The 22,986-nt window shown below is 38.1% G+C and overlaps 1 protein-coding gene across 8 annotated transcripts in view; it reads left to right on the top strand.

The window, feature by feature from the left end:
* The window catches only part of LOC134539976 (obscurin), a 570,520-nt gene that overhangs the window by 425,579 nt on the left and 121,955 nt on the right, over positions 1-22,986 (top strand). For all 8 annotated transcript variants that reach the window (XM_063382379.1, XM_063382380.1, XM_063382377.1 and 5 more), the window contains 7 exons: positions 627-802; positions 4,214-4,328; positions 5,241-5,531; positions 7,605-7,783; positions 14,762-14,955; positions 16,561-16,719; positions 21,958-22,202. In XM_063382379.1, the coding sequence (XP_063238449.1) occupies positions 627-802; positions 4,214-4,328; positions 5,241-5,531; positions 7,605-7,783; positions 14,762-14,955; positions 16,561-16,719; positions 21,958-22,202 (1,359 nt within the window). The remainder of the gene's footprint in view (positions 1-626; positions 803-4,213; positions 4,329-5,240; positions 5,532-7,604; positions 7,784-14,761; positions 14,956-16,560; positions 16,720-21,957; positions 22,203-22,986) is intronic.

Genomic DNA, 22,986 nt, shown 5'->3' with positions numbered 1-22,986 from the left:
GTTGTGGTATTTTGGGTATGTCGTAGGTTATTACATAGGTACGTCAGTCATTAAGAAAACAAAATTATCACACTGCGTTAAAAAACATTTTTTTTTTTTTTGTAAAAAAATGTAAGTTCATGTTATGTTATAGTAATTGTGAAAATTTGTCCTATATTACCACTGTTAAATTTTATTTTGAAGGAAATATGTACTCGGTCCAGAAGCTGATTTATTTGAGGTTACGTCATAGCTCATGAAGATTAACCTAAAATTCCCGAAAATTTCAGGAAATTTATTTTTTCCTCCCAGCGGTAAGAAAATCTGTACGTTCCTGAAATTTTTCCCGAATTTTGGGATTCCACTCAGTTTTACTTTTAAGATCTCTACAGAGAACAGTTTATACAATATGTGGCATGTCCTTAAAAACAAAGTTTATTTATAATTAATAAAAACTTTTTAAAATTACAAAGTATTGTTATCAAACAATACATATATTACATAACTATATAAATTTGTAATATTAGTTTTGAGACTACTGTGCTCTCTGAAGACGTACTCTACATGAAGGTGGCTAACACACAGATATAGTCCAGGCGGGTTGTGGCGGGCCAGATGACGCAGCGGGAGATGGCTGTGGCTCGCAGGTACAAGGACGGGGAGGAGCTCGCCGGGGACGGCCGCGTCAAGCTGACGGCGCTCCCGGACGGCACAGTGCGGCTCCTGATCGACGAGGTGACGCCCGCGGACTGCGGCGCCTACCGCCTCGTCGCCGCCAACAAGAACGGCCAGGCACAGGCCATCTGCGCGGTCGCCGTCAAGCGTGAGTGGCCGGCCGACCCCCCGTCGCCCTCCGCTGCTCCCTCACCTCTCGTCGCTCGTACGGGCGGGGTGGCAGAACCATCTTGCCCGCGGTCTGCTTTCGAATCCTTTCCGTTTGTTTGTGGGAATGGTCAATATTTAGTATTTCAGGGGGCTCCATCCCCCACCCCATTAAAGCCCCCGCATACGCCCCTGATTAAAAATTCCCGAAATAAACATTAAGGGTGCTGTACGTCACGAGATGTGTAATCCCCAAAATTCATTTTGTTAACTTGCTTTTTTTGTTTTTTGATGCCTCACGTCAGTTAATGCTTTATAATAGCACATTAAATCTAAATACAGCGAAACCCCTTATTTACGTTACCGTTATTTACGTTTTCCCGTTATTTGCACTATATTCTTCAGGTCCCGTTTGGTTCCCATATAGTCCAATACAATACTTTCCCGCGAATTACGTCTCAAAAATCGAATCAATCCCGCTATTTACGTCACGTAACAACCATAAACAACCAGAAAATACCGTGGAGCTAGTAGGCAATGAACATTTTAAATAGCAAAATATACATATTTTATAACATGAAAAGTTGCTTTTATTTCTAAACATGTAATAATTTAAGCCTAGGCGTGTAAAAGTACGAGTAATTATAGCAGGAGACAATCTAAAATGCACGAGGGAAAAACGTAAACTCATGAATGTACAAACATGGCTGCTTGTAAGTTCTGATACTGTATTTATGTCACAACTTAGCCGAAATACTGGTACGAGACATAAACTTCACAAGATAAAATGAGCGGTGTCTTGGTAACTGTTTTATACGTCTTTTATAATTTGGGAAGTGTTGTACAGTTGACGCCATATTTTTTAAACTAACCATTTATTTCTGGGGATCGTAAATAATTAATTATTGGTATCAAGACATCATGATAAACGTAAACTTGAACATGTCACGGCAGCGAGAAAACTGGTGCGTATACCAATAAACTGGTATTAGAACTGGATAAAATTGGTACACGGGAGGTGGAGCTTATATTTTTTTCCGCTAAGCTCGCATCTATTGGTTGGCGGCTGATGGCGTCATGAGTCATGAGTCTGGGCGGAGCATAGAGTGCGCATGCGCCGCCGCGTCGTTACAGCAGCTGACCGAGTACAATGACCTTTCTCCGCGTTTGGCGCGCTATTGACGGTAAATATTCAACAATTTGCGGCCTTTTCTTAAAAAAATTTTTACTGTGAGCAATGTGTATGTAGCCCGTATTTGTTATAAACCCTGCCGGTTGCAACTGTATTTATAATTTGGAGAGGCAAATAATCTTGAACAGCCAAAAAAGCAAGCAGAAGAAAATTTCAAATTTATTTTTAGGAAGTAATCAGAAAAACATTTTGGCTTTCATTCTTTTTTTTATTTTTGTCAAATGTGGTAAATTAATAATGGATGAAATACTAAAGTAAAATTTGTTGTTAGTGTGTTTGTACCTGCATTGTAGTATGTGCTATTAAACAAAAGGAAAAAAATTCTAAATAAGGTAAACTGTACTCCTTTTTATACTTTTCCCTTTATTTACACTTTCCCGCTTTTTACACTTTTTTACTTTGTCCCCATGAAAAGTGCAAATAAGGGGTTTTGCTGTATATATTTGGAGACCATCCACTTGCTAACAAAAAAAAATTCACTTTCTTGCAAATAGTAGATGTGTAATCCCCATCGGTCTCATGTTTGTTTTTACTTATGATCTTGTGATGTAATAAAGTTTTAAGAACAATTTGCTGAAAGTCCTTGTAAAGTCCTGAAATTGTTTCCCAAAGTATTTGTGTATTTATGGACTGTTCGCATCACGCGAAATAATTGACTGTACAAACAACGATTGCAACGGATTGCGTTACGAGACGAAAAACAATGGTGAGCGGGCCCGATAGCCACACTTACCATCACGAAAACACACGATGAACTGACTTCCTGACGGAAGTCCGACGCGCTGCCAACCTTGGCAGCGTTGCCAAATCTGGAACCATGGTGGCCAACTGTGAAGGGGTGGCGCTGCTACTTGTGCAGCGCGGGAATTCAAATGTTCGAATGTTCAGTCTCAAATTTGTTGCACACGTAACGTCAGCAAAAATACTTAAATACCTATGTACACTATACACACTCCAAACATGGACACTTGGAAAATCTTAGACATAACTTTGAAAATACAATCCTGGAAATAAGTTATATCAGTTTTGTTTACTTATTGACATTGTTTAGAATTTTTTGGTTTCAGAAAACATACTTTCTGTATTCTACTAGATGTGCAAGTGCACTTTTTAGGTTAGTCTTTGAAAAAACTGTTATACTTGTAAATAAAAAAAAAATTATGAAGTGTCAGGATAAAAAATATTTGTCCTCAAGACTATGTGCAGTTGATGCCAGAGATAGACAGAGAGTTTTACTGGACATTGGCAGAGAGTATGACAGTTTGTACACATTTTGGAACAACGACCTTATGAGGTAGTGAGCATGGAGGGGAAATCAGGCTTGTGAAATGTGCCAACAGCAATGTTAGCTGGAGGTAATTCACACTGGTTGAACATATGTATATGTAGGTAGTTCGTAAATTTTATCTGAAAAAAATAAAAATTAAAAATATTTCCATGAACTAATTTTTTTTACATAAACCGGAACTTAATATAAATTGGTTAAATCATCATTGACTATGTACGTATTTGTCACTTTTTTCATCACTTTAAAACCATATGAATGACTACTCTATTAACAGTTCAATTTGATACATTAGGGATCCAAAAAAAAATACGAAAATCATTTGTAAAACTGAGTGAAACATATATACATAATATGTTATGATTTATGAATGCACTAGTGTATTTTATAATGAATGTTTCCTCAGCACCAGCTCCCAAATTTATTCCTCTTCATCTCTCTGTATACTTCTTGTTTCATGATACTGGATGTGTGATGTGTGCTGATCATCCTTCCAATTTTCCTACGTTTTTGTCAAGATCTGTGTTTCTGAGGTACAGAGGAATTAACTGTATTAAATTTTGCAAATTGTAGTTAAGGCCATTGGTATGAATCCCGAGGAGTGGGCAGGGGAGTCTGGTATCCCTGGAATTATAAAGGTCCCTCACCCGTTGTTTTTGTGGTTGCAAAATCGTAACTGTGAAACGGGAATGATAAACGTAATCCTAAGTTCCCACACTGGAAATCCTACAGATATTTGCCCCAGGATAATGCAACACAGTAGGACCTTGTAAAAAACCATGTTTCACTCTGATGTTTTAAGTATGGCAATGAAACATTAGCTGATTGCCGAGGGAAAGGTTTGTCTGTATGTTGAGCGGGGTAGTGTTAAAGTATAAGCGAGGTTCTGAGATGCGGGAGCACGTGGTGTTGACGAGGACTGTGTGCGTGTGCAGCCAAGACCCGCAAGCCCAGCTTCTCCAAGTCCCTGGAGGACGCGAAGGTGGTGGTGGGCGAGCCGCTGAAACTGGAGGCCCAGGTGATGGCGTTCCCCGCGCCCGAGGTCAAGTGGTGAGTGCGCAGCCGCCCCGAACATGCATGAACGACATCCCTTGTAGACGCAGGCCCATGTTCTTGTCCGTGCTACATTTTTATTTCATCTTCTCTCTTCATTTCTAGTGCCTGCGGAAAAGATTTAATGGTGAATTGCATTTCATTTTAAATTTTGAGACAATACACCATATAATAATGTTGGCAGGCCTTCACGGCCATTGTCTGAAGTAGCTTGGCTTCTGGGTTGTAGCCGTGTCCTTGGTGAATAATTCGCCGACGTTTTCGGTCGACATTGCAGTCGCCATCATCAGGGAGCAGTTACCTAGGTTACCCAGAAGCCAAGCTAATTCAATACACCATATAACACCAAAATGTATATTGCTACTGTATATTACACCTAATTGCAAGATAAGTCATAAAATAAAACTAAAGTCAAACAAAAACTTAACAGAAATAACGCAAATATGATTAATTGACATCCAAATTTTAATGAATGCTATAGTTTTAGTTTGCAGTTAGTAGCAATATTTACGGAGCAAGTGGCTCATGATATTGAATTATGCTCTTCTCCAATTAATAACATACTTCACGTTACCTTATTTTTACTTAAAAGATTCTGATGTGTACTTATAATATACAAATGCTTGTTGATTTATTTAATTTCCTCAGTAATTTTGCCTTAGACTTTCGTGTAACCAATATTTTATTTTATTTTGTAAAAGCTGCTGATATCACACACTTATTGATGCTGGTTTCAAGAAAATAGCATTAAAAAATATATATATTTTATAATCATGTATGTTAAATACCACACCTCCTTCATAAATAAATTGCATTTATTTAAATAAAACTACATGATAACACAAAATTGTTTAATTTTAAAAATGAAATCCCCTGAGGATGAGGTGTCGGGATGACGGTGACGCGCAGGTTCAAGGACGGCCACCCGGTGCGGCCGTCGCCGGCGGTGAGCTTCGTGAACCAGCCCGGCGGCCTGGTGGGCCTGCACATAGACGCGGCGCGGCCCGAGGACGCGGGCACCTACACCCTCTCCGTGGCCAACAAGCTGGGCGAGGCGACGGGGGTGGCGCACGTGGGCGTGGACGCCCGCGAGAAGAAGCCCCTGTTCCACTGCCAGCTCCAGCCCGTGGCCGTCGTCGAGGGCTTCCCCGCCAAGCTGGAGGTCAAGGCCGTGGGCCACCCGCCCCCCACCATCACGTGGTGAGCTGGCATGGGTTATCAGTAGAGACCTGAAAGAATCGCGGATGCAATTCGCGATATGCTAAAATTCAAACAGTTGTACACCAGAGCTGCTTCTGCCATTGGCTCACAACTCATCTTCAGGACCCTGGGCCAATAAGAAACACTGAACCAAATCTGTAACGAATCACAGGCTACTAAGTTGGGACGTCTCACACGACAGCAGCCAATGAGTGGGTGAAATTTGTCCGAGTATACATAGAGCTGTGGAGTTCATCCTAGCGGTCAATGAACCCGCAAATTTTTCCGGTCCCTAGTTATCAGTGGTATTGGGGGGAAACAAATGCCTGCACAAATTTGTAATTTTTTTTTATTTATTTTTTTTATTTTAAAAACCGACCATAGATCCTCGTTGCTACCAGGTCATGTCAGTCGACTTGTATTTTTAAAGGCAAACCTTCAAAAATATGTAGCGTCTACTGGTTAGCTATGAGGAAACAAGATAATGTTTACCTAACAGATATGGGACATCAAATGTTTCAATGAGATTGCTTTTATTTTAGATTATTTATTTTAGACCTAATAATAAAATTATGCTATTCACGAGCAAATTTATAAAAAAAAAATTTTGTTTCAACTACTTATTTTTAAAGTGTGGCCGTTAATTATAAATTTTAGTTTTAGTTCAGGTATCGGTGGTTATATTAAGGTAAAGGTAGTGCTATGGGGGTATCGGTGTCGGTAAAAGGGGTATCAGAACAACCCTACGTAATGCGAGGGTTGTCTGAAAAGTTTACGATCTCAGCATGAAAATGGCAGCATTCGTCAACAAAAATTGGGATGAGTGTTTGCTCATACTTTGGAATGTATTCTCTGAAATTTTGGCCATTTTGGATTTTCATTTGTTTTTAACAATTGTTTGCGTCAGTCAATGCACATGTTTTTGTGAAGCTGGAAAATTTAGTATCGAGCTGTCATGTGAATATTTTATTTCGAAAGGCAATATGCCAACGTAATTAAAGACGATTTGAACACTGTGTACTAGGATTCTGCACCATCATTTACCACAGTGATATTTTGGGTAGCTGAATTGAAATGTGGCGGTACCAGCTTGGGTGACAACGAATGTTTGCGACACTAAAAACTTTGAAGGGGGAGTCAGCACTGAAAATGCAAAGACTATTCCTTGGGCGGGGAAAGTGATGGTGACTGTTTTCTAGGATAGTCCGGAGTTGTCTAAATCAATTAGCTTAAAAAAAAAATTTTAAAAAAAATGACAGGAGCGTACAACATGTCATTACGTGACAAGTTTAAAGAAGCATAAAAAAGCCAAATTTGCAGAAATTAAAAAAACTTAGTTTAATCACCACTATGCATCTGCTCACACCTCAAGGGTTGCCATGGCGAAAATTTATGAATTGCATTTAGAACTGCTTGACCACCCTCCTACTCACCAGATCTAGAGCCACTTTTTTTTGTTCCCTAGGTTAAAAGTTGTGCTTGGAGGATAGAGATTTTTGTCAAATGAGGAGGCCATCACCTTTGTAAACAACTATTTTGCAGAGACTCATGCAAACAATTGTTATAAAATAACTTGAGTGTCCAATGTGGCTGATGTTTCAGACAGTATATTTCAAAGCATACGCAAACACAATAAATGCAATAAAATATTTAAAAAAAAATATCATTAATTATGTTTCATGGACATTATTTAGAACCATTAGAAGTGGTTTAAAATTCATGGGAATGTAGGATTAGGTGGGAAAGGGTGTTATGATGTACAATATGTACAAGCTGTTCGTTGAATGAAATTTACGTCAAACTACACAAACCAAAAAAGTTTTAAGGTACAAAAAATTGACTATCCTTGCAACCCTAAAAATAAAAAATAAAAAATTTAAAGTATACAGTGTGTTACATTTTTAATATGATTTAGTGTGTTCTGTAATACAAATATAAAATTTAAATTAATTTCCAAAAAAGGTACAAAAGTAGTGGACGACTGGTTCCATGTACGCAAGGTTGACCTGTGAAGATGTTCAGTGCCCTGTATGGAGTGCAGACGAGTGAAAGCGCCCCGCCGTGCCTCCGCAGGACCCGCGACGGGAAGGAGGTGGTCCCGGACGGACGGCACATCAAGGAGGTCCGCCTGCCCGACGGCACCGCCTGTCTCATCATCGACAAGGCCACACCAGAGGACGCGGGCAACTACGAGGTCACGGCCTCCAACGACAAGGGCGCCGTGTCGTCCAAGGGCGTCTTGTCCGTCACAGGCACGTATCTCAAGCTGGGTGCGCAACAGTAGTAACAGTAGTTGGTGTGCACCGCCATGTTGTCGAACCTACTGACTCACAGCAGCGCATTGGACAGGTGTGTGCACGGGAAGGAAATGAACATATTTTACTTCTGTTACGGACGCATTTCCCAACAGCAAATGAGAGAGTACATCTGTTTATATTTATCAATTATATTGTGGCAAGAACCTGTCGAGATGTTACAATGCTCCGGTTATTTTAGCTTTTTTAAAATAAATAAATGCAATTATATATAAAATTTAAGATAAAAACTATGTATAAAATGTTAGAAGACTAATATTATTGTTTACAAAAAAAATTTTACATAACCCATTTTAATTTATGTGTTAAAAACTGTGTTCACAAACTGCTAGTCAGATGTCGCAGAATAATCATATGGTAGTTTATGAAGTTTTTAATAAGACTACCCATAGGTGTCGGTTGCATTGCAAAATATTATTGGTTAAAATAAGGGATAGGCCAATGAAATTCTAAAATCCTCGAACAACATAAAATCCTTAGTACAGTAGAATCTCGTTATAGCGAGCACGGTAATAGCGAGAACACGGCTATAACGAGGTATTTTTAAGGAATTTACGGCGTGATCGCTTGTTATTTGGCTGCTTTATCTCCACCCCTCTCGCTCGCCGCTAGACATCTTGCCGTTGACGCCTGTCACATTCTTCAGCCGTGCAGTCGCCACCTAAGTGCGTGGCTATAAAAATAGAATCCCATCCTTTCTTTTATCAAACTTCCGTTAGTTATATGTGCCGTGTGTAGACAAAGTTTGAGATTGGAACAGAAACAACGTAAGAAAGTATTTTCTACAAATTAGAAATATGTATGTTTTTGTTTTTATAATCGCGTATTATCACGTTTTTGTTGTTGTTATCTTAAAAGAGATAATACTAATGAGATTTAATTGTTTCTTCGTTAACAAACACTATTAATTATCAAATATTGTTAATTGTAAATATTCTATTTATTATTATTTACGCGACGTCATACTGTACGCGTACGAAATACGACTGGATTCGTTGCTGCAACATAACATAGCATGTTATGCTGTATCAGAAGTAACGAGTAACGTAACGATAGTAACAAGTACTAATTGTTATAGTAACGAATAAATACGGGTACACATTTTTTCGTTACTTTTACACCTCTAGTAGGCACTACCGTATTTATTTACGAATCGCTAGGGCAGTTTTCTTGAAACTTTTGTTTCGGTCAGTTGTTGGGATATCTGTCCGGGAAAGGGGTGGTGATGGTTTGAGTTTAATCCCAAATTTATTTTCTAAAAAAGTTTACAGGTTTCTTTAAATGAAAAAAGTATAATTTTCCAGCGACTATTTCGTTTGAGGCGTACGTGCGTTGCCGCAGCCGCACTCCTGCTTTTTTGTAAGGAATTAAATCGTCGCGCTACACTAGCACCACCTGTTAACAACATCCCGAACCAACATGGCTGCCAGCAGACAGCCCGCGTTGACGATAGATAGCAGGACAATGCTGCGTCGGCCGCGGGCTGAAATGCTATACTTACGTGGCGTGGTAGGGTATTCTGGTTATTTTGACGCAAACGGTGATCGCATCCGTACTTTTGGGGTATCGTTTTAAAGAGAATCCACACATCTGCTCACAGAAATTAAGATTTCGTTAATATAACCTGTTATTTTCCAATCATACAGGTTTAAACATAATTTTTATGCCATTTTCGGTTAATTTTGATTTTTTGGGGGCCAAAATTTGTCCAATTCGGTTATAGCGAGGATCAAACCCGGAACCGTGACACCTCGCTATAACGGGACTCTAGTGTATTTAGTTTAACATATTGTCATCCTGGTAATTAGAGATGATAAGAGTAGATTTGTAGAACCAAGTGTATTTGAAGGATTCCATATTAGAAGAAATAGTGGAAACTAAAAAAAATTCAATATTGATAATCTCTCAAGTTACTAATTCAGTTTTTTTTTATGCCTTTCCTGTAAACATACCCCAAAATATGTATTGTACTTTTAACAAGTAATATATAAATCAAATTACAATATTTATTGACTATTGATTATATGAACTAAGTTTGTGAAACAAACATTTAAATGGTTGAATAGTTCGAAACCATAGTTAATATTTTTAATTTCTTGTATATTTTATTTTTGACCCTTAAGACCTAGATTCATATTCAGGCTACTCTTTGGGATTCAAATTCGAAGTTTAGATTCAAGAAAATTGGGATTTGACCCATCACTAGTTAAAATCAACAGTAAGATTTCAATTGTGAACCAATTTTGTACAGGTTTTATGCCTGCTATGTACTCGCTTATGTTTTTTAATTGTGAACTCAGCCCTAGGGTTAACTGATTCAGAGTTTTACTGAACTTAATTTTTCTTCCTGCTTAGCATCTCCATCAGTTGCCAAAGTTGACATTGTGGTATTGGAATAAAATATACAGTAGAATCACGTTATAGCGAGCACGGTCATAGCGAGAACACGGCTATAATGAGGTATTTTTGAGGAATTTACGGCGTGATCGCTTGAAGTGCGCTTTTGTTATTTGTCTGCTTTATCTCCACCCCTCTCGCTCGCCACTAGACATCTTGCCGTTGACGCCTGTCACATTCTTCAGCCGTGCAGTCGCCACCTAAGTGCGTGGCTTTAAAAATAGAATCCCGTCCTTTCTTTCTTTTATCAAACTTCCGTTAGTTATGTGTGCCGTGTGTAGACAAAGTTTGAGATTGGAACAGAAACAACGTAAGAAAGTATTTTTTACAAATTATAAATATGTATGTTTTTGTTTTTATAATCGCGTATATTTTCACGTTTTTTTTGTTATCTTAAAAGAGATAATATTAAAAAGCCGCTCTAATGAGATTTAATTGTTTCTTGGTTAACAAAAACTATTAATTGTTTATATTCTATTTATTATTATTTACGTGACGTCATACTGCACGCGTACGCAATACGACTGGATTCGTTGCTGCAACATAACATAGCAAATTATGCGGTATCAGAAGTAACGAGTAACGTAACGATAGTAACGAGTACTAATTGTTATAGTAACGAATACATACGGGTACGCATTTTTTCGTTACTTTTACACCTCTAGTAGGCACTACCGTATTTATTTCCAAATTGCTAGGACAGTTTTCTTGTAACTTTTGTTTCGGTCAGTTGTTGGGGTATTTGTCCGGGAAAGGGGTGGTGATGGTTTGAGTTTAATCCCAAATTTATTTTCTAAAAAAGTTGACAGGTTTCTTTAAATGAAAAAAGTATAGTTTTCCAGCGACTATTTCGTTTGAGGCATACGTGCGTTGCTGCAGCTGCACTCCTGCTTTTTTGTAAGGAATTAAATCGTCGCGCTACACTAGCACCACCTGTTAGCTACATTCCGAAACAACATGGCCGCCAGCAGACAGCCCACGTCGACGATAGATAGCAGGACAATGCTGCGTCGGCCGCGGGCTGAGATGCTATACTTACGTGGCGTGGTAGGGTATTCTGGTTGTTTTGACGCAATCGGTGATTGCATCCGTACTTATGGGGTATCGTTTTAAAGAGAATTCACACATCTGCTCACAGAAATTAATATTTCGTTATTACAACCTGTTATTTTCCAATTATACCGGTTTAAACACAATTTTTATGCTATTTTCGGTTAATTTTTATTTTTTGGGGGCCAAAATTTGTCCAATTCGGTTATAGCGAGGACACGGTTATAGCGAGGATCAAACCCGGAACCGTGACACCTCGCTATAACGGGACTCTAGTGTATTTAGTTTAACATATTGTCATCCTGGTAATTAGAGATGATAAGAGTAGATTTGTAGAACCAACATTCTATTTTGATTTTTATTTTTACACCTTGTTTCATTTTTCAAAAAGAAGATTTTAGTGTTATTGTTTTTATTAATTTATGAATTCTGTTGATCAATAAGTTAGCATACTATTGAACAATTATAACACTTAAAATTTTTCATTATTATTTTTATGTTACCTAAAAAAATGTCATTTTGACTGATATATGATGCACTTCCATTTTTAATAAGCATGTCTAAGATACAACTACTGAGAACCATAAAAATAAATTTGAAGTATTTGTTTGTTTGAAAAAAAAAAATAACATCATAAAGTAAAAGTGTATTACTTATAACAGATAAAAAGTCAAGAAAAATTTAATTTAATTTTCCATTCTCTTTAGTACAGCAATTTTGGTACATAATTTATGCTGAATAAATTACATTCATTGAATTTAATTTTAAAAAAAAAAGTTTTTATTTTTCAGTTAAGTTTTGTTTTTAAGAAATGTTGATAAATTTCAGAATAACAGTTGCATTTCGGTGTTCTATGGAATATGACATATTAACTTATGTTACATAGTGCATTCACTTCATTTTCGGTGTTACCTTATAGATGAGGTGTTGATGTAGCAGTGCTGGATTGTAGGAACCCCCCAAAACCCACTGGTAGGTACACGTTAATGTCGTCCACCACATTTCATGACAAATTGACCACTTAGGTCCCTGGGTGGGGCATGGTTATGATGGCCACACTGATATAGTGGTCTGATTTTATATGTATATATATATATATATATATATATATATATATATATATATATATATATATATATATATATATATATATATATATATATATATATATATATATATATATATATATATATACATACACATATACATGTGTGCACACACGCACACAATTTAATGTGTGGCAGGGAAACCTAATGAAGCCATTATGTTGTTGAGTGATATATTTTGGTAATTCCAACCCTGCAAGGCCCTATAGAAGGGCCATTAAAATCCAAAAATCCTCAAGTACCATCAAATCCTTAGGATTTGATATTCGTTAAAAAATATTTCCAGGAAAAAATTATAGGAAATAAAGTAAATTAAAGAATTAAACACATATAACCTCTGAAGTTCACTAGGTCATTTTTGTTTATACCTGTCTTGTTATCGTTCCCCAAGATATTGTATTTTAACATGTAATTATATTAATAAAATGACAATATGTGTTGATTTCGGAAACTTAGTTTGTGAAACAACCATTGAAGGGGATTAGGCCCCTGCCATATTGAATTTCTCCATCTTTTTTGCTATAATTCTATTTTTGAACTATTTATCCCAATTTTAGGCATGTGAAAGTATAAATCTTATCTTCCAGACCTTCTTTACCTTTTTGAGACTACATACTTACTAACAAGCACTATTCTGTAAGCTCCGCAGGGAAAAATCTCATTATTTCACGCTGGTGACTACAACTGTTGTGATAACCACACCAGTTCACAAAGTGTTGACTTCAACAAGTAACCAAAGCTAAGTCCTATGCCAAGTCAAACCAAAACATTTTGTATGGAAGCTCTAATGCAAGCGGTATCAAAATATTTGAAATTGCAAGATGGAGAAGGATGCAAAAGGGTAGAATGTTTCAACACCTTAGTTAATATTTTGTTCATTTCTTGTACACTATTTTAGTTTTGAACCTGGACACCTAGATTAGAATTCGAGGGGTATGTTCTAGGTATTCTTTGGGATTCAAATTTGACATTTCAGATTCGAGAAAAACTGGATTTGACCCATCACTATGACAGACGTAAACTTTTTTTGCACAAATTTGAATTTCGCACTCATTGTGTGCAACTCCATTGGCTTAGAGGAGGCACCATCTCTAACACTCCACAGCAAGCTGACAACGGGCCGGGCACCGACGCCAAGAGTCAGCCACTCTCACTAGCAACCAGCACAGTGGGTAGTTGGTTGTGGTGCGTTGACCTGTTTGGCTTTGGTGATCATTGTTGATGGTTAAACGAGTACAGTGGTGCGATCACAGTTTTGACAGACAGCTATAGAGTGGCGGACTTTACATTCGCAGAGGTGGCTTATACGCACATTGGTTTATGAGGATGCAAGAAAAAATGCAGCAGTAACAGTACGGATTTATTAAGGGCACTTTCCCAACAGACTGCACCACTGCCTTTACACCGGCGGGATTTCCCAATGTTACTGCGATGCCAGATAAATATTAGATGTTTTAAAACTAATTTGTAAGTTAAATCAACAATTAAATACTGGAAAAAAGTGAATTACTGTAGAATGGAATTCAAACATTACTATATAAAAAAAAATAGAATTATTAGGATGTTATTTTTTAAACAAAGAAAATACCTCAAATGATTCTTGATAGATGATAATAGACAAAATTTCATCAGAATTAATTATGATCTTCAATGGAATACCTCCACTTTACAGCCTAACACATTTACAATTAAAGTGTTGTGGTTTTCATGGGGATGGAGGTCATGCAATACAAAATGCTTGCAGATATTTTATTTTTTACTTTACAGTTAATTCTGTTCTTGACATGCTTAGTACAGATTTTTTATTGTAAACATGCATAACGTATAAAAGTCAATATTGCACCTGGTATGGTGGAATCAGTATAAAGAAATTGTATATGTCATATTTATTAAAACGAGTACAGTGTTAGTTAAATGAGTTAATGCAGAACGTGGCAACCTCACTCAAGTAAAATCTCAGATAACACTTATATAAAAATATCATATAGGTTTACAGTTGGCCCAATGGTATAATTTTTTGAAGTGATTTTTTCCAAGCTTTTCTTTTCACGTCACATCATGATTTGTCCAGCCAGTAAATGGCATCTTTGAGGTTAATTTTCTTTAAGCTTTCAACAAGTTAGATCATTTTGTATGTCATCAAGCAAATGATTCATTAGTCTGGCGCTTTAGGTCGGCTCAGATAATATGGAACCTCAGTCGATACTACTGTAATACATGATTTATGAATAAGCATAAAATCTAAAAAAAAAAAACAATAACACAAAAATCTTGTATTTTGAAAACTGCAATGGTCTGAAAACAAAACCATAAGAACAAGAACATGGTCACAAGCATGCTTGTCGCGATGCGCGTGGAGCAGGGAAGGAGCGCGACGCCCCAGAGGAGAAGCCCAGCTTCCTGCATGACCTGCGGGACGCGTCGGCCGACGAGGGCTCCCCGCTGGTGCTGGGGGCGGCGTTCGCGGGCAACCCCATCCCCGACGTGGCCTGGAGCAAGGACGGCGTGCCGCTCGCGCCGTCCGACCGGGTCCTGCTCACCTGCGACAGCAAGAAGGTGCGCTGCTCTTGGCGTTTCTCTCGAGTGGATTCAGGGTGTCCCCGTTCTGGCAATTCAGCGAAAGTCAAGGAAAAATTGGAATTGATCAGGTTTTTTTTTTTTTTTTTTTTTTTTTTAAAAAAAAAAAAGGGGGCGAGGTCTTACACACCTTGTCGATTTTATAATTTTCTCGACATTACTATTAGTTAAGAGCTATTTCATGAAATGTAACACTATGCCTCTCTTGTATTTGTTGTTCTGTTACAAATGTTTACAACCGATTTTTACTAAGTGTGATGTAGTTGTAGAGTTTTACAAGTGATAACAATAACAAACACTTGCATGCCTTTTTACACCTATTATCTAACACTTAGGAAAATTAACTGTTGAAAATATTTGTGACAGAATAACAAATGCAAGATATGTGTAGTGTTTAATTAACATAAATAGCCCTTAACTAATAGTAATGATGAGAAAATTATAAAAATCAACATGGCATGAGAGACTCCAACCTTAATAGATATCCTGGAAAAACCATGTAAATTCTCCAGTGTCAGTAATTAGAGCAGAAAACTATATATAATGGGTGCCACGTGACTTGCATCCTCCTCATCTCAAATACCAATAGTTCCTTGGCCTAGCATGATAGCCAGCACACGTGCAAGGTTGCCCACGCCCTGGGGTTTTGTGGGCTGTTTGAACACAGCGTGCGCGTCACACCCAAGCACAGCCTGAGAGAGATGGGGAGGCACATCGGGCTTAACGACGGGTGCAGTCCCGAGCGATATTTTATTGTAGTACTTACGATGGAAACATTGCAATGGTCTTTGTAAATCTATTAATTTTTTTTATCCCTGCATTAATTAATGGTCTCAAACACCATGTTGATTTTTTCATTTTGTCATTCGTATGATAAAAAGTGATAGCAATAATTACAAACACTTTTTACACCCATTATATAACATTTAGTAAACATCAGTTGAAAACATTTGTGACAGAATAACAAACGCAAGAGAGGTATAGTGTTAAATTTACAGAAATATACCTTATCTAATCACTGATGAAAAAATGAAAATAAAAAATCATCATGGCATGGTGTGTTAGACCCCACCTGAATGAAAATAAATTTTCAAAATTAAGTTTCAAAACTTGTTATGGCATAAAAAGTGTTTTGCATACTAATACAGCTACTTTCAGTTGCTATCTTTCTCCCATTATTTTTCTTTATATTGGGTGTAATGCTGATTCTAGGATGTGCCTGAAAAGAGGGATTTCTGTGAGCTAGCCTCATACTCCCCCTAGGTAGTAAGATACAGTAGAGTCCCGCTAATCTGACTAACTGGGTTTTGAGACCTGTTCGAATTACCATATTTTTGTATTAGCATAATAATTGCTGTAATTCAAAAGCACATAGTAAAATACATCTCCACAGCCTATAACACTTTTAAAAGCTTGAAATCCGTAAATATAATGATGATTTGTTCAAGACATTAAAAAAAAATTTTTTTAAATTTAAATTGTTTTTAAAATACTGTTTACCCTAAACTTGTATGGATTAGCTGGTTTCGAATCAGTGTAATCTGAGTGCAGTTGATACATTTGTTTGCGGTGTCTGTTGCGAAGGTCGGCCTGGAAGTGAAGCCGGCTCAGCTGAGCGATGCCGGCACCTACAGCTGCCAGCTGAAGAACCCCCTGGGTAGCGCCGAGTCCTCTGCCAAGGCCTCCGTGCGGAAGGTGTACCAACCTCCCAGCTTCACCCAGAAGTTCACCGACGTCCAGCAGGTGACCGGAACTCTCTGTCTCTCTCTCTGTGCTCATGTTCATGTGGAAACTCTACTTCCAAGGCTTGCCATAAACAGAAATAAACAATCAAGTACCATCTTTTAAATGACACTTCTTTGCTGAGTGGGGCTACAATTTTCAAGCATTACGAAAATTCCTATCGCAGCAGGGGAATAGTTAGGAAAGTGGAGGGGGAACCGGTAGAGCAGGAGAGTGCGTCAGCGACGACGCCACTCCAATGCATGCACTAGCGGTCGAATGGGAAGACGACAAAGATAGGGGGGATAGGTATGTAGCGTAGCGTGCTATATGCTGGTTGTAACGGCCGAAAGGGAAGACGGCAGGGGAGAGGTAGAAATAACGCAGCAGTGATGCTACGGAATTCTTGTAACGCTGCTTGTGTTTGTCTACTCCTGAGTTTTCGTAACGGCTAATGATTGACGCTACAATATTTATTTATTTTTTATTTAATGTATGTACAATTTATTTATTTGTATGGAAAAGAGTTATTGATTTGTGCAATTTACTTTATAAGTATCATTTATTTTTTCAAAAATAGTGATATTGAAAATGTAAAAAAAAAAAAGTAAAGACATAAGAGGTTAGTGTAATTTATTTTTGGTATGTGAACACTGTGATTTTAACTGTCAAAAGGACTTATAGACTTGTGAGATAGACTTTATAAGTGTAATTCATGTTCTGTTGGAGTGTTTTTTTGTTCTTTCATTTTATTCAGCGGTAGATCGTGATTTAACATCATGCCTAAAAATAATAAAAATGCAAAAGCAGACAAGTATTATCAAGAGGTGCTAAAAAGTACCAGTAAACAGATGCGAGAGTACAGGATGCGGAAAAAGGCATTTTTTTCATTTGGGATTATACCTGCATCCTTACTATTCTCAATTCTTTATATTGTCGCTTGTTCAATATAAAAATACTAATAATTTGCCTTTAACTATACCACTTCTTTCGTTCATGAACTCCATGCATACATTTTTTATTTTGTTATTATTAGTGATGGTGGAATCCATTTTCCCCAAATCAGAATATCAAATTTTATTCTGAAAAAAGTGTTTGGATCAGAATGTAGGCCTTAAGAATAGTCAATAGCAAAATAATATATGAACAAAATCACAGAAGTTAGTTAAGTTTTAAATAAATTTACAAACCACTGAATTTTTTTATTTAGAATATAAAAGCGTACCGTATTTACTCGCATATAGGACGTGGCAATTTTACCAGATTTGATGGGGAAAAAATGAAGTGCGACCTATATGTGAATAAATGTTTTAAATTTTTGAGGAATTTTTTTTGCAATACAGTAGAATCCCGCCGATGAGACCCCCCTCTTGATGCGTCCATTCCGTTTACACGACCGTTTTTTGAGAAACCATGAAAAATTTGAGCAGAGAAAGTCGAAAATTTGAGTAAAATCGGCTGATAAACAAGTCTGTTACACTTTGTTGGACACAATGTGTTCACGTTTATCTTGGCGAGAGCTGTACTGTAAGCAGGCAGGCATACAAAAGACGGCTAAAAATAGATACCACCCCTCTAGACTGTCCACGCGGGGGCAGTGTCTAGCTGAGCTCGGCACGTCCACTATCGCAGGAAAAGCCGTCTCAGCTGTCCTCCTCCCCTCCCACACCGCGTGGGGCAAAAGCCAGGTTGTATAGTCCATTCTCGGTAAAATAAATATTTTTATGGGCTTATACGACTGTCCTTCGCCGTTAATAAATACTTTATAAGTTTAAGTTGTTATGATACAATTTGTTTATTAGTCACACAGCAGTTTCTGCTGAAAAATCACTAATACCTCGAGTTTTATTGAATAGAAAAATTTAGCAGGGCCGTAAATATATTTATTTTACTGCAGTTACTTTTCCATCTGCAGTCGAAGGTGTTTTTTTCTTTTGAATTGCTTGAGCTGTCAAAATAAACATCGCTGACTGCAAGGGCGGGAGCGCATCCTGTCGGTCTGTCGCTGTGATTATCTACTCCAAAAACATGTCACAGCATTTCAGGATAGCATTTTTCTTATAACTTTCGTTTATAGCCGAATGTTTTCTACCTGATCCACACAAGTTCCCTCGCCACGTTTTGAACGAAAATAACAACCAGCCGGCTAGCATAGCCGAACTCGCGTGACGTGAATTCACTTAGCGCGAGTATTTATTGGAACCCATTGTTCGGGGTATGCGAGTCCGAGGTGTAATATGAATTTAAAAAGTTGTCTTTTTTACACCATAGACTATTTGAATATGAAATCTATGCGAACAAAGGCGATTTTTTTTGGATTTGGGGGAGGGGGGGGGGGGGGTAAAAATTAGCCCAAATCCTCTATTGCGACCATTCCGTTCATAAGTCCGTTTTTCCGGAAACCGTGAGGGGTCGCATCAGCAGGATTCTACTGTATTTTGCTTTAAAATGCGAAAAATAAGTTTATATATGTATAGGCAAATTTATTTACAATGTACATAAAGTTAATTAACCAAGCAAATTTTCATAACAAGAAATCAAACACACAAAAAAAAATGTTAAACGAAGGGCGATGTTGCACCTGGATAGCACACAAGTAGAAAAGGGGAACGGAGAAGCAATGGTTTCCCCAGCCACTATCTTATCTGTGTCGGGAACTTCCTCACGCGTCAGACCAATCGCACGTTTAAAATGAAAATTGCTGTAGATATAAAAAATCATAACAGGCCTTTTTTATTCGCAATTAAATTTACTACAACTTTTATTCTGTGCATTTTTTCAATACAAAGCACTGCAAGAGTTATAGTCTACAATTAAGACATTTTAAGAAGTCAGGAATATAACTTGACTTCAATTTTCTATATTCGGTTATTACGAGTACTTGTTGTTACAACGATTTATCACGCCATTATCAGCTCTCGTAGTAGCGGAGTTTTACAGTACCCGTTAACTCTTTCGTGCACGGCGCGCCGGCCGTTCGCGTTATTAAATTAACGGTGCGACCTATATGGGGGTTATCTTAAATACCAAATTCAAGACCTCAAATTATGGGTGCGACCTATATGCGATGGCGACCTATATGCGAGTAAATACTGTATTTATTATTTTTTAACATTCCCATAACATTGTTGCTGGTGGCAGATATAAACATTTCTCTGATAGCTTCTAAAGAGAGAAATAATTTAAAGTTCCATTTTGCCAGAGTATAAATACTTTTTAATATCTACTTAATATTTTATGGTATTTTGGGCATTTTAATGGACCCAACCTATTAATAATTTAACACTAATGTGGAGAACATTTTAACTAAACATGAAACAGTAAATAAAACAATCAGCAAATAAATTTAAAAATAAAACATCTTTCCTCACATATGAATGCTTTTTAACAGCTTGGCAGCAAATAAGTAAAACATGATTTTCATTAGAATAAAAGAATGTTTATATTCTTGGATACTAGATAAGTTAATTCACATCAGTGGAATAACTACATATCAGTCAAATTTTATAATGGTGTATAGTTTTTCATGCTTAATGTAAGAGATGCTTTCATTATAATGTTAATTTTTGATATGATGCAAAATAATCAGTAGCAGCCGGTATTAAAGAGCACAAGTGCACGTGCACACCCAGTTTTCTACAGAACATTTATTTATTTTGTAGAGTTAAAAGTTCCTTTTTATCTACTTTTACCAGTGGCAGCTACCACAGTTACACTCGTCGCTTTGTTTGCATCTGTCATGGACGTCTGTTTTTATTGTTTCGATTGCGGCGATACGGCAACGCTGTAGTGTTCACAATGGATCTGTGCACGAAACGCGCTGCCTGCATGCCTGCCTCGGTCCTTTTGCGCATGCGCACGAAGGAATTACGTCACCTCCTACAGGACATTTAACACTGGACGAGTGCACGGCTCTGGTGTGCTCGTGATTGTCCTGGCGTTTTGTTGCTCATTGATAGAGTTCCAAATTTCAGCACGCACAGCAGCACTGATCAGAGAAGTAAGTCATAACTTATGAATCAGCCCGGTAGATGCCAGTATTGTCCACTCCAATACTATCACCCCTAACCAAACAAACTTTTCGTTTTCAGTTTTTTACGTCCAGTAGAAACAAGTATTTTTTTGCGTGTGGTTCAATGCGAGCGTAAATATCTTTAAATAACTAGTGTGACTGTGCGTTTGTAAAATATTTTTCTGTGCCTTACGCAGGACAACATTTTTCTGAGGTATGTTATAAAGTTTCCCTTTGTTGTAAGACTAACTGTGAAAATGTGACTGCGTTATTTGGCGCGTATAGCAAACATGTACGATTTTTAAAAATCGCCATGATGTATTCCGTACAAACAATTTTAGCGAACAGAAAACTTACTACCAGGAAAAGTTAACAATTAAAAATTTAGGAACACTATGTCAGAAGAAAGACTTACTGCTTTAGCAATGTTGTTAATTAAAAATGAATAATAAATAGCATGCATGATTTTAATTTTAATCATAGTCATCAACAAGTTTGCTCAGCTGAAAACCAGATGAATGAATTTTTTTACAAATAAATAATGGTGCAATACCTTTGTAGCATTAAAGTTTGTAAAATCATATTTTTTAGCTTCACATTGCTATCAGGTGCAACACTTTGATAAGCTTAAGCCCAGCCACAAATTTGAAAAATCAAGAACATCAAACATAATTTTTTATTATTTATGTGGGGCTTGATCAGTGATCTACCATTTTGAATTACAATTTAAAATCTCTTAAAAAACAACTAGTCTGCTCAATAAGCTTCGTTGTGTTAATTCGGGCTACATATACAGACATGAGTTTGTGTAATAAACAAAATATAATCTTTCACGACTCCAAGATAAGCAGTAACTGCTACGGTGCCGCACCAACACAGATAATCTGACACCAAAACAGGCTTCAAGAACACAGTAAGGTAGGAGGTCTTTTTTTTTCTTTATGAGTGCATATGTGTTAACATGTGTGTATGTATGAGTGCGTGAACACCCATAATTTAAAATCACCGGCCGCTACTGAAAATAATACATAATTTCCTGAAACGTAAGTTTAGGTGATTTCAAAAATTTTCAAACAAACTTGAACCAATATATACCAAATGAAATAGAAATTTCCCTATAAAGAAAAGTTTCTGTTTTAAAACATAATTCTATAAGAAGCTTTAGTAAAATGCTTGCACCTTAGAATTAACTATATTAAAGTTGTTACGCATTATTAAAACTTTGGTGCGTCTGATTGTGGGCGCAGCGACCAACGTTCGATGCGAAGTTCCCGGCGCGGGTGACGGGCGTGCCCCAGCCCAGCATCGAGTGGTTCTTCGACGACCGCCCCGTCCGGGAGTCGGACAAGCACCACCTGAGGAGGGACGGCGACGCGTGCTGCCTGTACGTGAGGGACTGCCAGCCGGCCGACGCCGGCCGCTACCGGTGCCGCGCGTCCAACCTGGAGGGCGAGGCCAGTTGCGAGGCCGCGCTGGACGTCGTCGACAAGATGTGAGTAGTGCTCGGTCTCGTCTTCCTTCCCGCCGACTACCCACACTGCCACCACGGCGCGGTGCGTACCGCAGCTGTATCTTTAACGATCGCCAAGTCCTTTGACACTGTTTTTATAAGGAGAACGTAAGGGATTTTCATTTAGGTTTTAATTTATTAGACGTGCGCCGTAACTACGTACCATGCCAGGGAGGTCAAGAAGTTCAAGTGCTGTGACATGGCTTTGCGATGGCTTACGCGAGAAGACGTGGAATGTTAAGAAGAGGGAATAAGGGGAATGCATGGCCAGTAGCCGTTCCATGCTGGGGTGAAAGGGGCTTTTTCGACCCACAGGAAAACATAATTGCTTGAGCTGTCAAGATATGCATCGCCGGCAGCAGTTAAGAGTGAGCGACTGGTCGGAGGCGGAAGGAGGAAATGACAAAATCGTGGAGGAGCCACAGAGGCCACGGAATAGCCTTGCAAACAGTTCCAGAATCTTTTCATAGAGGGCACTGTCGTAGCTGGGTAGCTGCTGTCAATCAAGCAGGATTAGCTGCCGCCACTGTGTCTAGCCAGGGTTGGGCCGTTATGAAGAGCAAAACAGGAAAGGTTGGGGAGGGGGGAGCGAACTCGTCCTGCGACGTAGCTGGGCTGTGTAAGGCGCAAGGAGTGTGTTTGCGCGTCCGCTATTTCTGATCTGTCAAACTCAACTCACCATAAATCAAAAACCATTTAGTCAAACGACGTCCAAATTTGTCAGTATAATTGTGAACTGTTTTGCCAACAATAATATCCGTTAATC

Source organism: Bacillus rossius, chromosome 16, assembly GCF_032445375.1.
Source record: "Bacillus rossius redtenbacheri isolate Brsri chromosome 16, Brsri_v3, whole genome shotgun sequence".
In the NCBI taxonomy this organism is placed as follows: Eukaryota; Metazoa; Arthropoda; class Insecta; order Phasmatodea; family Bacillidae; genus Bacillus; species Bacillus rossius.
The sequence above is the reverse complement of the archived record's forward strand: the minus strand, read 5'-3'. Positions and strand labels throughout refer to the sequence as shown.